Below are 15,439 nucleotides of genomic sequence, written 5' to 3'. Positions count from 1 at the left end.
TTAGCTAATACAGTGGTACCTCGGTTTTCGAATGCCTCCGTAGTCAAACGTTTCAGAACTCATACGCCAAAAACCCGGAAGTAAATGCCTCAGCTTTCAAATGTGCCTCAGAAGTCAAACAGGAAACGCGGCTTCCATTTTGAGTTTTCCGCTTTGAGGCTTCCGCGTTCAGTTTTCGGTTTTCAAATGTTTTGGAACTTGAACAGACTTCCAGAATGGAAGTGTTGGTGCTGACCTTCAAAGCCCTAAACGGCCTCAGTCCTGTTTACCTGAAGGAGCGTCTCCACCCCCATCTTTCAGCCCGGACACTGAGGTCCAGCGCCGAGGGCCTTCTGGCAGTTCCCTCACTGCGAGAAGTGAGGTTACAGGGAACCAGGCAGAGGGCCTTCTCGGTAGTGGCACCCTCCCTGTGGAACACCCTCCCATCAGAGGTCAAGGATATAAGCAGCTATCCTATTTTTAAAAGACATCTGAAGGCAGCCCTGTTTAGGGAAATATTTAATATTTAATAATTTTTTAACACTCGATTGGGAGCCACCCAGAGTGGCTGGGGAAACTCAGCCAGACGGGCGGGGTATAAATTATTATTATTATTATTACGTTTGAAAACCGAGGTACCATTGTATTACGGCAAGCCCACAACTTGTGCACATTCACCTTTATACAAAGAAATATAAAAAGGGGCTGGGGTTGTGTGAAAAACTACTTTGGCATTCCCACTCACCATTGAACCCAGTGGGTTTGGACTATACAGAATTTTGGCTTCAGACATGATCCCTGAAACGTAAGTTGCGTGTCTACTGCATAATGGTAAGGGGAATAACTGCCTCTTTCAAGGCCGAGGCCAGCGCATTCTCCCACAAGGATGCCTATGTCACCCTCTGGACGCAAGATACATCCAGACTGGGAAAATTATCCCGCATGCCCTCAAACCACAGCAGCTCAAAATAAGATCCCATACAACAAGATGAGACAGTTCCTCAGGGGCCGTCTTAAAACCAGCATTTTATCACGTGGTGCCACTGCAGTGTTTTCACAGATAACAGCACCTCACCAGCGCCTAGGGTCCAATAACAAATATTTGCCTATAGAACAAATAGACATTACCTGAGAACTGCCAATCTTTTCTTTATCGCAGGCATGGAGAAATGTCTCTATCTCTGTAGTGCACGCCAATATTTCCTTTAAGAATCCCCAGAACCGGGAGGCAGAAAAGGTAACTGTCAGTCATGTAGACCTGAGCGTGAATATTAACAGATTCGGGTGCATTACAAATGAGGTGAATGAACTCACACGAGTAATTTTGTAAATTTGGCCTCCTTGGGTCTCTGTTCTCCATCTGTACTTTCACTTCACTTAACAGAGCTTTGTCTAGACACATTAGATGGAAAGCTTTGGCAACACGTAAGTAAAAATAGTTTGGAGCGATCATATTTAACGGAGGCCTTTTTTAATCTGCCAATTTACGTAGGTGCCCACAGCCTACTTAAAAAAAATTAAACTACAGAAATAGATGGGGATTTTTTCCTGCCCATATGGAAGGCTTTCATGATTTCTATTGTCATTTTTCTCCTATACAGAAATATTTGCTTATGCTATATATCAGAGTTTTTCATCAGTTGCGTCAAAATCAATCTTGACTGCCTTCTGTCCCATGGTTTCACTTGTCCAAAGGGCCTTTTTTTATTTGTGCTGAAATAAACTGGTGCCTGGCTTTAGTGAGAGTAGACTCTAAAGCCTGCAGATTGTATCTCTTGCACCACAGCTTTCCTCTAGCCAACACTACACTGTAGCTTGTGGTCAAGATGTAGCCTAGGCACATTAAATACCTGGAAGCAGATATGCTTATGCCATATCTCTTGGTCACTGTGGTGCTGTGGGTTAAACCACAGAGCCTAGGACTTGCTTATCAGAAGGTCAGCGGTTTGAATCCCCGCGACGGGGTGAGCTCCCATTGCTCGGTCCCTGCTCCTGCCAACCTAGCAGTTTGAAAGCATGTCAAAGTGCAAGTAGATAAATAGGTACCACTCTGGTGGGAAGGTAAACAGCATTTCCGTGCGCTGCTCTGGTTTGCCAGAAGTGGCTTAGTCATGCTGGCCACATGACCCGGAAGCTGTACACCGGCTCCCTCGGCCAATAAAGCGAGATGAGCGCCGCAACCCCAGAGTCGTTCGCGACTGGACCTGATGGTCAGGGGTCCCTTTACCTTTACCTTTATGACTGATGATCAGACTAGAACTATGTGTGTACAGGTGCTGAACAGGATTTGAAGAGACTTCATGCATTAGAGGGTGTGCGTTTTTTGTAGGACAGTAAAAAAATGTGCTATTTTGAGGCAATGGAGGAGAAACTGATGTTCAGAAGAAAGTGGTGCTTTTGCCTGCACAATAAGTAGAATGAATGGCATCTCGAATCACATGAGGACCTTTAGCAAAGATTTATCACATTCACTTGAGGTTCGTTTGAAATACAGGCAGGAGCAAAGCGCTTCCTGAATGAGGTTATTGCAAAACCAGTTGTCCCATTCAAGCATGCAGAAGTTTTATTTAAATATTCCTCAGATGTCCGATTTATTCAGCGTAACACATCTTGTTATACCGCCTTTCCGAAGTACAATATCAGTTTCAAATCTCCCCGCCCCCACTCCAAAATTGTCAAAAAAACCTCCAACAACCTTGGTTTCTTTTGTGTGATACACAGAAATAATTACATTTCATTTACAGCACAGATGCATTTTACACAGTCGCCAAGTCATTCACTACCGAAAAACAGCATTTAAATCACCTAAAACACAAAAAGAAGTTTTAGCATCTGAATTTCAGAGGGGGGAAATATAACATTTTTGCATGGGTGATGGGGGCCGACGAGCGTTGTGGAAAATCCTTACCAAATTCAAGGGCAGCTGGGGGCAGAGAGGGTTGCATGAAGGTCACACTGCTGGAATGTAACCTGTTCTATAAGGAATGTAGCATCTTTAGAGATGGCATATTTAAATCCCAGCAGGGTTTCAATAGGGTACAAGATTGGGGGTCTTGGACGCATCTCATCATTGTGCTACTGCTCTGTTTTCCTCTTGCACAAAAGCCTTTTGTGAAACCGGTGTGGCAGATCTCTGTGTTATAACCTGTTTTTGCATGCAAAGTGCATCTTCTGGACCAGGTCTTTAGTCTCCAGGAGTTTTCTGTGGCTGCCATATTCTATCGGCAAATTTAACATTCGTTAAACTCGGTTCAGAAGTACAATGTTACTAAAAGAAGCAGAAGCTGTTGCAGATTCAGATTCAGAAATTGACACAAATTGCAAACAAAGCGAGTTCTCGTCAAAGTTAATCGGAGGGAGAGTTTGTAAACCTTGAGCTGCCCTTTCTTGCTTTTTATTTTAAGAGTCCAGGGCAGATCATGCACTCCCTGCATGGTGAAGCAAGCCAAGGGCTGCTTCACCATTTTCCAGCGCATTATATGAAAATGTTCGTATTCTGCAGGAGTAAAGGGTTACAGCGGCAGGTTGTCAAAATGGAACTGCGTTTCTGTGGTTGAAGAATGAAATGATTGTGTGGTTTCAGTGGAGTCACTTAGAAAGATTACAGCAGAGTGCAGAAAACTCTAGCGTTGCATATTATAAAAAACGTCGGTTGAGTAAAAAGGGCCAGATGTCACTTGCAAACGCTGTAGACTCTTTCTAGTGTGCGGAAATGAATGGGTGTTCCAATGCAAATTATTAAAATTATGCCTAAGTATCACAGCTTATCTGCCTTCTTCTAAAAAACAAAACAAAACAAAAAAACCCACCAATTTGACTGTTTTGTGTAACGTTTCCTATGCAAACTTACCTGGCAGGAAGCCCCATTGAAAATCTTCTGCACAGACACATAATGTAACTGATGGACTAGTTCAGTATCTGCCACAACGTCTCGTGTGAAATACCACCAATTGGTGCAAACCTAAGTCCTGGCAATGGGGGTGGGGGAGAGGGAGGAGGACTGGGCTCCTACTTCCATAACAATTGTATAGAAGAGGGGATTTTAGCAGATGCCTCTATCTGCCTAGTTCTTAGGCACAGTCCTTAGATCGCACTGTTTTACACCTGGCCACCCTACTGGCAAAAGACTTACTTCTGGTGCACTGAGTACCAACAACGTAAGCGCTAAGATGAGCGCATTTTGGAGAGGATAATTTCTAGGGCAGATACATGTGACCTAGGTGAAAAAAATGCCAGAAGATGCAAAAGTTATTTCATTTTCTGCCTTGCATTATTCATTGGTCTGTGTGTATATATATATATATATATATATATGCTTTCGTAGATTTTCACGGGTACAGGAATGCAGGTTTTGGTGTCCTCGGGTGTCTTCCCGTGTAAAAGTTGGGGTGTCTAGGCGACGTTTCGACGAGGTCTCACTCGTCATCTTGAAGATGACGAGTGAGACCTCGTCGAAACGTCGCCTAGACACCCCAACTTTTACACGGGAAGACACCCGAGGACACCAAAACCTGCATATATATATATATATATATATATATATATGAATGCAAGAAATCTACAATTTCTTTTATTAACTCCCAACCAGGCTTCAAAAAAGGAGTTTTACCTGTGCAACCAATGATACCTGCATGAACATGTCTCTGTTGCCCCGGCTTAATCCCTGTGATCCTCTGCTCTTGTATGTATAACATTATGACAATTCATTTCATTTCCCCTTGATTCAATTTCAAAGGAGGGGGAGCCACACCAAAGGGAGATATTTTCCTGCCCACTCCGAGAACTATTACTCTTAATGCACTGATATAGCATGGCTAATCCGTCCAGAGGACTGAGCTGGGAGAGCCTATAATTCTACATACCCCATCCCCTCTCTTATAAATGAGCCTCTGATCCAATGTTGTGGCAATGTGAAATGTATTTGGGTGTGATGCTGGTCACATAATGTTACAGTAATAGATGTAACTAACCCATACTAGACAAATTGTTTGGGAATAGATGAGGATGGCATCTGATGACCAACATCCAATATATTATTTTTAATATGACATAATTGCAGACAAGAAACTATGTAAGGACATCCTTACTTCCATACAGCAGTGTATTCAATGACTAGATGAAGACACATCTGTTAATACACAATCATATAGGACCCATTCTAGCAGAGGTGCTATATAAATCTATTTAGTAGTTTCTTGAGAAGCACCTTCAATGTTTGGTTACACGTTCTTACTTAGAAATATCTTGAAGATCTGAAAAGATGAAAAAAAAACAACCCACCATGTTCCTAAACAAATTAGCAACTGTGGAGAAAAGTTACTTTTCTGGAAACAGCATTTTAAAAATCCTTTGGACAATGAAACAAACAAAGAAAAAAAAAGATTTAAACAGTAAAGTTTGTGTATTGTTCCTACAATTATATGAGTAATCCTATTGGGGTACATCCTTTGATGTCACTGTTTTTTTGCAAAATTAGGTCCTTTTCACCATTCATCCTTGTGAGAGTATTGCATTACTAAGTGTTTCCGACTACAGATTTGACAATCAACGTTTTCGTAATCCTCTGCAAATTTAACTTGCATGTCTCCCAGTGCTCAGCTTGTCTAATAGCACAACATAACAGCAACGTTTTAGAGATGTTAATCACTAAACCAAGTGATTATCACTTTGGATGAGATTTACATTGTATCACTGCACTAGGAAGACTGTCGTTTTCAGGAAACATAAAGGATGGTGTTCATAAAACAGGGTTTCTCAGTTAATTTATGGAAACCCTTGACATTCAAAGAGGATAGAAATGCAGCGAAAGGCAATGGTTGGCTTTAAGGAATTACAGGGTAATGAGAATTAAATAAACTTTTTAAAAAAACCCAAAAGCTAACATCTGTGACACAAAAATTTTGCTTTTGAAATTATTCAAAACATTTTCATACAACAGAAAATACTTTACTGTCTATCCGGGTGATTATTTTACCTGTGTAGCTGAATTTGTGCAGTTTTATACATAAAGGCCTGATTCCTGATACAACAGGTGTATGTTGAATTATTGCAGTTGTAACAGTACCAAGGAAGCAAGCGAAAAGAATGATAGATGCTAAACTAACTGAACACCTCAAGTTCACTAATGCATGTTTCAAGTGAGAAATACTTCATTTCCCCCACAAGAAAGGAAGTTATTTGCACAACCATGGAACATTAACAATCAGTTTTTTTTGTAAGTGCACAGAAATGTCCCTTTTCTACAGTAAAATGTTATCATGCCTAACCTGAAATAAACAACAGAAGTAAACTCAGATCACAGCTCCAAAGAATTTTCACATGCATTATGGTTGTGTTTCTTTCAGTTGATACAAATATTGTATGAGCCATTTTCTCACTATCTCTTTTAAACTCACTTGGTCCTGGGTTCATGGTTTATCAACAGGAAAAAGGAGGACACATTATCAAAACTTCATTTCCAGTCTTGGTTTTGCATTCATTTGGAACTGTCTGACTGGTGGGTTGCCGGGTGTGTGTTTTTTTTTTTTTTTTTTTTAGATATTTTATCAAAAAGATTTTTCATGGTAAGAAGAAGCATCAATGGGAGACCTTTCATTGTGCTCATAGAGTAAATCAAAAGAGTCACAGAAGAGTTTGCTCCAGAAAAGTTCAAGTGATGTGTAGAAATTCCATTTGGTTGCCCAAAGCACACAGTTCAATACGGAAAACCCCAAATGTTTTGCATCTCCAGAAACTCATATTTTCTTTCTTTTTCTTGTTTGCCATTCCACTGAACAAAGAGTTGTCATGTCCCTCTTTCTTTGGGATCTTATGCTCTTGGCCGCAGCTTCCGAGTGGTCTTTATTCTAACTGTTTTATAAAGCAGATACTCTGACAATGTTTCCTCCTGAGTACCTTGGAGATTCCGGTCTATCGTCTCCCTCCGGCGTAGTCACAGGCGGTGTTGGAATGCTGATTATTGCTGTGGTTACATAAGGCTGCTCACAGTTTAGTTTAACACACTCTTCCATTTTGGCATTTAAACTGGATCGGCTAGAGAAGTTTAAAAAAACAAACAAAAACAACAACCAGTGGATAAAAAAAATTATACAAATGTCCCATCTGCTTAGTGTTTTCTATTCAATTCTGGTATGTCACAAAAGCATCCCGGTTGCATGTAGGATGCAACGCAAATGTCTATTATCTCTTCCAATGCTTATTCTACTGTTCATCCACCAGCCTCAACACATTTTACATGGAAGCAATTAGGAACCATGTCTTCATTGTAGATAAGAAAGAAACACAGCACTACAAAGGTAGGCAGGTCTGTGAAATCACCATGAACAGAACACCAAGGCGGTTTTCTGGTCTACTGCTTCATATTGGTCCTAGTGACTGGTGGCATCTCAGGTGGCTGTATTTGCTGTTGAGAGTAATGGAACAGCTGACCTCAGTTACTAACATTAGATAACCAGCTTAGATATCATAGATGTTATAAGTGCGGACACCTGAGTCACAGACATGTGCAATTCGTCTATCTACATTCATCTCAGCGGAGGCCACCATATTGGGGTGCAATATTTTCTCTGGAAATAAATGGGACATGTCACACATGCAAAACTCTATGCGCATGTCAGTGTATACAAATCCTTGAATTGCAACAGATTTTGGTGCACCAAATTACTCTTTGGGTTGTTTTGGAGGCTATTATTACAACATGCTTATAAGCTTTCACAAGAGCAATGCACCTTATTAAAATGCCCTGAAAGGTTAGCATATTTCGACTTCACCATTTTACAAAAAAAGGTCATAAATCTCAGCCATATTATGTACATGTTATGGATATGAGAATCTTTCGGTATACGACTAATATTAAGTCTTGATAATGTTTATTTAATAGATTTCTTTTCTTTTCCTTTTAAAAAGCACCTCTCTCATGTGATATGGTATGAGATCAGTTGATATGCCTGTAGTCACAATATTGCCCAGTGCCATGAGTAAGTTCAGGGCTCATCTACACAGCAATATTTTCTCAATAAATATTTTCAATCGCGGTGCAGTTAAGATTTTTTTTTTTAATGAGGTCATCTACCAAGGGGAAGTATGACAAATGGTCTTGTGAACAGCTATCTGTAAACATACTGACCATATTGAATTCATAGGTGTTTTCAATTCATTTGTGCCTTGTCACAATGGGACTACTCAAAGTCTCTCAAAATGTGGTTTCCAGTAGAGCCCAACATTTTACACAAATGAGTTGCTTTGATATTTAATAGAACTGACATACACTCACTGTTCCTCTGCCAGTTAAGCATTTCAAAATCGTTACGTTCAAGACTAGGAAACGGCTTTCCTCGTAACATTACAGAACACAGGTTATGACCCCAAACGGAGCAATATTTTGCGCGGGCACACACACACACATACACACACTCCATGCCAATTCTTTGATAGGCAGGATCAAACATCATGTTATCTCTGCCTGGAGAGCAAACATAATGCTATCTCTGTCTGGGGTCATTTTTAAGCTGAAGTACCTGTTAGACAGAGGTGTTCTTTCCATGCATCTGATCTGAATGGTACTGAGTTCTTGGACACTACTTGGGCGACTGCCAGTTAGGTTTGTGTTTGGGATGCGGAATGTCTTTTTATGTCTCCGTGAGCAGCAAGAGCTTGTCACTCCATGTTGAGAAGACAGGGATGGACTCTGGCTGGACTGCCTGTTGGCAGCAGACACCTCCATGCAGCTTTCTTCATAGGTTTGTTCGTCCAGGAAGTCGTGATTCTGCTCAACAAGATTTAGAAGGGAAAGCAGCATTAAAGCTAAAAGCAGCTGTGATAAATGAAAGTTTCCCCACGGCACAAGATTTGGCCTCATTCATATTTCATGGGAAGAGAGCTGGTTTGCTTATTTAATAAATTTAGTAGCCCAACTGTTCAAAATACAATGTTTTCCCATGGCAGCATACAACATTTAAAATAATTTAGAACCGTATCAAAATATAAGCAATGTAATCAGAAGCACAATAACAGGAGAAGGAAGGGTGGGGAGGGGACCCAAATTCTTCTATATCGTTTACTTCCTGCCCAATATATCACAGTCAGCCATATCGGTAAAAGATTTAAAACAAAAATACTGCCAATTGAACTTTCACTTAAAGCAGTTTAAACAAAAGCAGCACAGAGCCCAAGTAAATAAGGCAAGTAGCAAAAACAAGGTCCCCTTCTGATTCAGATTTCTATAGCTTATTAAAAAAATGGCATCATTAGGGCTGCAGATTTCTACAGATTTCTATAGCTTATAAAAAAATTGCATCATTAGGGCTGCTAACTGGCAGACCCAAACTCTGCTCAATTTCATGCTGCAACACTCTGAATTGCATTTCAGTCTGCTATATGTATGCTTCAAAACAGGATGCGTCACAGTGTAGAGTATGGGTGGTAAATAGGAGTGCACATATAACTGCTTTTTTTAAAGTTAAAAAACCCAAGGTGCCAGCACTCATGCTTTCGATCGAAATGCTGCGTGTGCCAGCACAAAATGGCTGCCATGCAGGTCAAAAGAATAAGCAACAGTACTTCCTGTGGGTGAGCCCTGTCACAAAAAAGCCAACCTTTCATGTTTAACGGACACTATTTTTAAAAGGGATCAAATCTGGCGCTGTGGAACTCCTCATAACGCAGACTCGTTCAGCCGCCAAACTCAAGGCAGTGGCCCTGAAATATCAGGTGGCTTCTGAACACAGGAGCTTCATCCACACCTGACTGAGCTTCCAGGAGCAGATGAGGCTCATGTCATTGAAAGCGATGAAAACAAACACCATATAATGGTCCAGTGCGGAATACAAGAGGCTACGTTTTCTATTTTGCAGTGAGCAAAAGCGAAAAAGATAAATGCATATAATAAAACCACTACTGAACTCGAAGTTCTCTACTTCCAACAAAGGGAGCTTCCTCCACGTCAGGAAGCCTTCCCCCATTGGAGGAAGTGAGTTTTTGCAGCCAACCTAGTGCAACTTTGCCAGCAGAATTGTCATGTGGCGTTTTTGGTATCTGCTGAGAGAACTCCCTGCACTGGTGTTGTATTTCCAATGGCCAGCATGTTCAGATTTCCCCTTGGATCTATCCCCTTTCTTTTTGTTGTCAGGACTCATGAACGGGAATGTAAAGTTCAGGATATGAAAAGGGGCAAGTACGAACAGTGCTGCACACTTTGCTGGAGGGAGCCAGTGGTTACTACGGATGACCCTCCAAGTTTCCCTATTTTTCAGGGACAGTCCCAGGTTTACAGAAGCTGTCCCAGTTTCTGATTTAATCCCAGAATGTCCTGTATTTCCTTAGGGCATCCCTATTTTCATCAGAGAAATGTTGGAGGGTACGGAGTTATGCAACCCCCAAGCTAAGGAGATAAGTAACTATACAACCTTTAGAAGACATCTGAATGGAAGCCCTGTATAAGGAAGTTTTTTTAATGTTTAATATTTAATGTTTTTATATTGTATATGTTGGAAGTTGCCCAGAGTGGCCCAGTCAGATGGATGGAGTATAAATAATAAAATCATCATGATGATGAAATAGGATGTCCCTATTTTTATCAGAAAAATGTTGGAGAGTATGCAACTCAGCCAGCGAATTATCTGATCAAGCTGTTCATAGGTTAAACTGAGCTATTAATCATTCAAGCACAGCAGTATTCTCAACAGAGCTAATAAAAACACAAATGAGTGCCATTTTTCCATATAAATTCTGCCACCAAAATAATTTCAGGAAACTGCCACTTCATGAAATTTCACTTGCTAAGTATGATGAAAATCTACTTTATCAGAGTAGTTCTTAACTAAGAGCAACAAGAGAACAGGAAATCAACACCATATTTATTTTTCTCAGATCACAAGGAAGCTGCAGGTTTATCATCTTACCGTGGTTTTTTCCAGACAGTGCAGCAGGTGGTGGTGCTGGATTTCAAAGGAAGAACCAGATTTGCTAACAAAGACCTCTTGTTCATCACCGCATAACTGTAAATACATTGAATATTATATTTTTCTCAGTTGTGAAGGAATAGACTTTAAACTAAATTCTTGATCAGAGCACATCTGGACAATTTATAAAGAGATCTGTTTTGTGGAAATATCGATTAATATAAAATAATTTGCGCATATCCACTGATCATTAGATTTCCTTGAAAAATCCTTTCAATGAGCCCCCATCCCTGCTAATAACCTAATTATTAGCATACTTCACCATTTCAGGTGAAGTATTCGGTCTTAAGACCAAGAAAAGTGGAAGCATTTAAGCAAATGACCGGTTTGCCCTCCACAGTAGCTGTTGATCAAAGCTATCCTCTATGAAGGATCCTTTTGACATTCTAATCCTTTTTAAAAAATACATCTACGCTGGTTATCATCAATATATGTTGTAACAAACTCCATATGTTAAGTAACATAGCTGAACACTTTGCAGCACGATCTAAAAGCATCTCAAAGTATAGCCAGCAATTCTTAATGCTCTGAAGCTTTCCTGAATAAATGGGCTTTAGAAAATCACCTCAATGTCAGGAGGAAAGAATATAGACCTGCACCTCTTGAGGGAAGTGATTGCAGAATTCTGGAACTGTTAGTGATAAAGGGCCTGCTGTTTGCTGCAGATGACTTCGCCTCTTACATTAAAGTGGGCAGGTTAGTAAACTGCTGCTCACAAGTTTGTTTAGATGTGGGTTTACGCTCTGTCTTCCATCTCTTTCCCTGCCCTTTAACGTATGTGATGCAATAATGTGCGATTTAGCAGAGGAATAAGAACAGACAGATCAAGAGGAGAGAAATTGCAGGAGAGGGATTGTGATGCAAGCACATCCTCATTATAGCAGGGACCAGTCATCTGTAATATACTATACATCAAAGTTGCAGACCAGTATGAAACTTGGTGGAGACCAGCAGGCATTTGGTCCATGCTATTTAATGGTGTGTCTGCCTGGATTAATCTATCCTGGTGAGTTATAACGTTATAAATGCGTTATAAGAAAGTGACACCAGGGGGCACTGTACAGCAGCCAATGGAAAATTGCAGAGAGCTATATAATGGTTTCCCCCCCACCTCTTAATTTTTTTATATCTGTGTGTAGATCCAGCCCCTGTCTGTATGTGAAGGGGAGATGCTTTCTGGATGGCAGCTACAAACTCTTGGGAGCTGTATCAGAGATTCACAGGATGAAGGCTGCTTTCAGAGCTGAGCGGGCAAGGCTCCATCACCTTCGACAAAGAGCTGATTGAGTCCCAGGGGAAACCTGGCTGTCACAGCTTCCTCTTAGGAAGCACAATGCTTCCTTCCTCAGCCTGACTGTCGTTCTGTGTTTGGAGGCCTCTGGTGTGAACCAGAACATGGATTGCTGGGCTATTATTGAATGCTTTCCCCGAATTTAGAATGTGCACACTCATTACCTGGTTACTGAGCAAGCCGTTCCTTTTGCTCTGCATGTATGCATTGGCAGTCCCACTCTTCGCAGCATGGATCCTAGCGAGCCTGGCTTTCTGTGTTGGGGGAAGGGGGAAGGAATGAGGATAAGAAAGAAATGTCACTTGCCTTGGTATCCTTCATTCTGTTTTCAAAGGAAGATAACAAAGCTAATTGGAATTACGTTTCTGTGAATAGCAAGGTCCCTAATCACGGAAGGGACTCTTTCAACTGGGCTTTCAGGTGCGGGCGCTTTCAGATTTACAATGCAAATGAGCAAGAAGCATTTGTTTCTCAGCATGCATCAGCCAACGAGAACAATGAATGGTGTTTACACGCATTTTCACATTAGACACGTTGTTTCTCCATTTTTCCGTCACCACGATCATGCTGTTGCTTGTACGTCAAGGTCAGAAATGCTGCTTTCATCTCACTTTAATTACTCCATTTCTAAAGGTTCCTTCAGAGAAAAGGACAATACGCCAAAAAGAATGCGCCACTGTTAAACTGCTGTGAGGTGCCACACACAATTGCTCAGAACATTCTGATTTGTGGTAGAACATCTGCATAACACAAGGAGAGCAAAACCAGTGGATCTCAATTTCTTTGAGTACAGGGCCTTGTGATATGACAACAGTGTACACACAACAAGGCCTGGTTGATGGGACTTTGATTGGATAAATGCCCCAAACACTGAAGAATTCAAACGAAAACCTTCGTATTTGAATAACCTACTTTTAATTTCCATTATCAAGGCAATCCAGGAATGTCCACCTTAAATTAAAAGCAAAAACATCAACACTAATGTTCCAAGGGTTAGTATAAAGAAGTGTAAGACCTTGTGGCTAAGAAGCAGTAGTCTAAGCAAATCATGTTAGATGGAAGCTCTTGAGTTCTGACACTCTTCTTAAGCTATTTACAGAGCTATCTTCAGTGCTATACTTAATAGACAACTCTTTTCTACAGTGACAGCTTTTGCATGTTGTCACACATGCTGACACTGGAAACACAAGTGCTGCATCCCATTTTCATATATCCCATAACACTTGAAAAGGAGGCTTATATGTCTTTCTTAATAATTGCACAGTTTTGCAGGAACTGACATAGAAGAAACAGTTGCCCTTAGGGTAAAGAAAATACGCATCAGTGTTTAATATGGAGCCATTCTCAGCAAAGCATTTGGATTCTCCTTCTCATATCACAGGCCAAAGAGACCAAGGACTAAGGCGATTCTTCAGTTGAATTATGCATCAAATTTGTACTAGTGCAACTTTGAGGAAAACTATTATAAGGGAGGGTAAGATAAGGAAAGGACTGGGTGCAGATCGGCTCGCCCATCTGTATACAACTTTCTGAAGTGCAGTGACTTTTTAACTAAGACACACTGCAGATGCCAGGACTGGTCGACTTCAATTTTCTTGAGGGCTGTTCTATTCTCCAGATAGCCATTTGATGGTGCAACCCCCTGTCTCCCTCTCAGATAGCTGTGCTTAATTTATAATAACTGGCAGAAGCTAGCAGCAACGACTTCACAAGTATTCAGGATGTAGCCTGGGACAGACCTTTACCTGCATTGGGCTAAGAAGAATGACTGTCCTGAGAATACAGATTTGTGGGAGACTGGCAGGTAGACAATGGTAAGTTGGGCCTGAAGCTTCAAATTGATGTCTCAAGGTCCCATTTAGGGATGTGATTGCTCTTCAGGCACAATGACTGGCTCTACAACCTGTGTCATTGCTATGATAAATCAGGGGTGTAAAACCTCTGGTTCTACCCAACCTTCTGTGATGGTCCACCAGCACCCAGATCAATTTATCAGGGGTTGGCTAACATACTACATTGCAAAGCAAAAGGAACAGGTACTAGAAATGCTGCTCTTGAAGTGGGCTTGGGGAATAACTTTAGGGGACTGGAAGGTGAATTTACAATTCTTCTCAGGCTCAGATTTAAATCCGAGCCAGAGAAGAACTCCTGGCTTCCTGTTTCTTCTTCTTTTCACACCAGGTCTCCCTATCTCCCAAAGGCACTACTGTACTGCAAGCCCCGACTCTCTTAAATATTCTCCCTTTACTTATCTGGGCAGTGGTGGTGGTGGTGGTGATGAGAGCAGTGGTGGCTCATGAGGAGACCCACTCTCTGTCATTGTAGCATGCTAATCCTTTGGCTTTGTAGTCTTCTCAGAACTAAGGAGGCAATCCTTGAGAAGAATATGAATCCCCATGCCTTTCCCCAGCACAATAAGCTGCTGGAAAGAAAGGGAGAGAAGTTATGGAGGGGAAGAGTAGCAGGACTCTGCTAGTCCTTTGCCGCACCTGCCCAGGTAAGGAAAGAGAAGAGGGTGGTCATGTTTTGGGAAGTGGAGTGCTGGAGGAAATTTACCACCCCCCAGGTCATTTCTAAGTCAATTCAACATTGGCTTTGGAGAGCTGAGCCATCTCTTAAATAAATAAAATAAATCCCCTGTGCTGTTTTTTTTTAAGTGACTCTCAGTCCCATGTTGATAATAGCTGGGTAGGAGTCTCATCAGGGCTGATATTTTAGTCCTGGTAGGTCCCAGCAACTAGTTTCACTGATTCCTAGCCTTGTATTGACCCCATAAATGAAATTAATGTTTTTTAAAATTTCATGTTAATTGGCGTTTGAGAGGCACTAAAGAGTCATTGCTCTGAAGCTTCCTTTCAAATGCTGCATGCCTCCAGGGGCAGGGCTGATGGATTTTCGTAGAAGCCACGCATTACAACCTTCCCAAAGCCTCTCTCTATATTTGTTCTATAATTCTAAATCTGTGACAGGGTGGGAAGGGATTTTTAGGGCAGGCATTTCCCTGCTCGCTAGCCAGCACAACTTAGAAGGAAGATTGCTCTTCAAGTAGGGGACATAACACGAGGGAGAACAAAGAAGACTGCAAAAAAGAAGAAGTTTAAAGTAAGAATGTCAGCTTGAGCAAGTAAGATGTGTAAATTGAACAGCAGGAAGTCAACATTAAAGATTACAAGTTCTGTTAGAAAGGAACAATTTTCATAGGATCAAATGC

At 41.2% G+C, this 15,439-nt stretch overlaps 1 protein-coding gene and 1 long non-coding RNA gene across 2 annotated transcripts in view; both read right to left on the bottom strand.

The window, feature by feature from the left end:
* The window catches only part of LOC310825730, a 519,499-nt gene that overhangs the window by 60,559 nt on the left and 443,501 nt on the right, over positions 1 to 15,439 (bottom strand). The gene's annotated exons all lie outside the window — the stretch shown is intronic.
* The window catches only part of KCND2 (potassium voltage-gated channel subfamily D member 2), a 279,387-nt gene continuing 270,503 nt past the window's right edge, over positions 6,556 to 15,439 (bottom strand). Inside the window, exons 4-7 of the mRNA XM_083699258.1 lie at positions 12,393 to 12,482; positions 10,878 to 10,973; positions 8,496 to 8,743; positions 6,556 to 7,011 (exon numbers count right to left, since the gene is read on the bottom strand). Coding sequence (XP_083555384.1) covers positions 6,834 to 7,011; positions 8,496 to 8,743; positions 10,878 to 10,973; positions 12,393 to 12,482 — 612 coding nt within the window. The 3' untranslated portion in view covers positions 6,556 to 6,833. The remainder of the gene's footprint in view (positions 7,012 to 8,495; positions 8,744 to 10,877; positions 10,974 to 12,392; positions 12,483 to 15,439) is intronic.

Source organism: Podarcis gaigeae, assembly GCF_964106915.1.
Source record: "Podarcis gaigeae genome assembly, chromosome: 10".
NCBI classification, from domain to species: Eukaryota; Metazoa; Chordata; class Lepidosauria; order Squamata; family Lacertidae; genus Podarcis; species Podarcis gaigeae.
This window is presented reverse-complemented; position numbering and strand designations above follow the sequence as displayed.